The 2,612-nt window shown below is 35.9% G+C and overlaps 1 protein-coding gene across 1 annotated transcript; it reads right to left on the reverse strand.

Annotated features, from left to right (window-relative positions):
• Positions 1 to 738: 738 nt before the first annotated feature.
• LOC123949437 (olfactory receptor 5L1-like) lies at positions 739 to 1,674 on the reverse strand. The gene has a single exon (XM_046016877.1). The coding sequence runs from the start codon at positions 1,672 to 1,674 to the stop codon at positions 739 to 741; it is 936 nt and encodes a 311-aa protein (XP_045872833.1).
• Positions 1,675 to 2,612: the final 938 nt, after the last annotated feature.

The following is a 2,612-nucleotide window of genomic DNA, read 5'->3' on the forward strand; positions in this document are numbered from 1 at the left end:
ATGAGACAGACAGTAGATATAAAATATAAATACAATATAAGAGAGGGAAGAGGAGAAAGGGACAGAAAGGGAGAGAGAGAGATTTTGATCCAGGGGTCATTCTAGGCTCTTTATACATGACCTGTAATTAAATTTCTTAACATTTATGGGAGTTAATAAATACTATATCCATTTTTTTCAGCTGAGATCATATCTGAAGTTCCAAAATCACTGGACCCTGAAACAGCAACAACAGCAAGAATAAAGAAAACAAAAAATAAGCAATAAATCTAAAAAAAGATAAAAAGATAAAAAAGACACATACTGTTGTGGAAATCTCATTCTATATATAAACTGTTGGACAAAGATGTGTTCTTCATTATAAAATAGGAGGAATCCAATTTTGGAAAGAATCGAAATTTCCATAATAGATACTGAGAAAAATGTGATTTTCAAGCGCTCTGCATAAAATACATGAAGGTTATACAGCAAACTAAATGTATCTTAAGGATCCATTACTAATATTCATTTAAGACATTAGAGATTTAAGGAAAGCAAAGAAGTAAGCTTCAAGTTTGAAATAGGCTCAGTCCTACCATTGAGGCCAAGTGAAGAGACTTAAAGGTAAATGAATCAAAAAGAATAACTCAGAAACACCTACCTTCTGGCTCTTTCCTCCACTCAAACACTACAGTCCACACATTCACCCCTCCACCAGCCTCCACTTTGAGACCCTGAATCCTCCTAAGAAAGAACTTTCTAGGAAAATATTTTGGAGCTCACCACTTTTCTGAAAGCTGCTTTTACATCCTTGTTCCTCAAGCTGTAGATGAGGGGGTTCAGCATGGGAATCACTATGGTGTAGAACACCGTGGCCACCTTGTCAGTATCCACACTGTTGCCAGAACTGGGCCGGCAATAAATGAAAAGAATAGTTCCATGGAAGACAAGGATGGCTGTGAGGTGGGAGGCACAGGTGGAAAAGGCTTTGTGCCTTCCTTCTGCAGAGCGCATCCTCAGGATGGTGATGAGAATCAGTGAGTAGGAGGTGAGGATGATCACGATGGTGGTGATCTCATTGAAGGTGGCCAGGATGTACAGCAGCAGTTCACTGACAGAGACATCAGAGCAAGCAAGTGATAAGAGAGGGGGTAGATCACAAAAGAAGTGGTTAATCACATTTGATCTATAGGATGGGATCTCAAGAACTAAACACAAGTGGATCAGAGAACATATTATCCCAGAGAGATAGCAGAAAGACACCAGTTCCATACAGAGATCCTGGGACATGGTGACCATGTACAGCAGTGGGTTGCAGATGGCCACAAAGCGGTCATAGGCCATCACAGCCAGCAGGAAGACCTCAGTGATTGCAAAGGAACAAAACAAGTAGAATTGCACCATGCATCCCAGGAAGGAGATGGCTTTGTCCCTGTGTAAGATATTGGACAGCATCTTTGGCACGATGATCGTGGAGTAGCAAAAATCCACAAAGGACAAGTGGCTGAGGAAAAAGTACATGGGAGTGTGAAGGTGAGAGCTGACCTGAATCACTGCAATCATGCCTAGATTTCCCAAAACTGTGATTCCATAGATGAGAAGGAATAGCAGGAAGAGGAAGACTTTCAGCTCAGGGGCATCTGTTAATCCAAGAAGGATGAACTCAGTCATAGAGGTGCAGTTCTCCTCCTTCATTTCTGCCACATGTCAGGCTTAGGAAAACAAACGTTAAATTTGTGTTTCTTCTAAAAAGGGAGTAAAAACAGATTAATAATAACTTCAGAAATATATAGCATTGATAGAAAATATTGTATTTATAAAATATAACAAAAACACAGTTGTCAAATAATTCATAATGTTAAATGTCTCAGGGGATCCCATTGATCAAAATTGTCTTTGGCGTTAGGAGAAACCTTAAACAAATCAAACTTTGTCTTTCACAGTGCATTGAGATGATTAATTAAATTCAGTTATTTGGTGGAATGTAAGATAGATTTAATGATACATTTCAAACCCATAGAGAAATTGTCTCTGTTCTGCAGAAACTTAATAAGCTCTGTCCAGGAGAGTGACATCTACTGTGATTCTAAAAAAATAATAAATAAATAAAAATAAATAAAGATAAAAATAAAATCTTTTTTTTTATTTGAGTTTATCAGGAACATAAATTTGAAATAAATTTTCCAATATTCCATTTGGTAGAAGTGTATCACTTTTTTGAGGTTTGTGGCTCACAAAAAAACCTTAAAATTTTGAATTATTAAAGAAGAGACTTAAGATGTACTTTGAACATGCAAGTTTTACCTATGAAATTAACTTTTTTATCTACTATAATCACAATGATCTATATTAATAAAGACTCAGAAAGATAGAACTCTTGAATACATTGTTTCTGGAAAGTAATGTGGCATCATATATCCAAAGTCTTATCCCCGACAACAATAAAATCTATATTGTATTTTTTATGAGAGATCATATTCTTAATAAGGTGTTGTAAGAAATATTTAGTTACATTGATAATTGTGAAAAACTATGTTCAAAACTATGTTGCAGTACTGTTTATAATATTAACAATGAAAAAGTTGACTCTCAGAAATAAAGTAATTTTTAAACTGTGGTCCATCATAACTGGG

The sequence above is a fragment of the Meles meles genome, chromosome 8 (assembly GCF_922984935.1).
Source record: "Meles meles chromosome 8, mMelMel3.1 paternal haplotype, whole genome shotgun sequence".
In the NCBI taxonomy this organism is placed as follows: Eukaryota; Metazoa; Chordata; class Mammalia; order Carnivora; family Mustelidae; genus Meles; species Meles meles.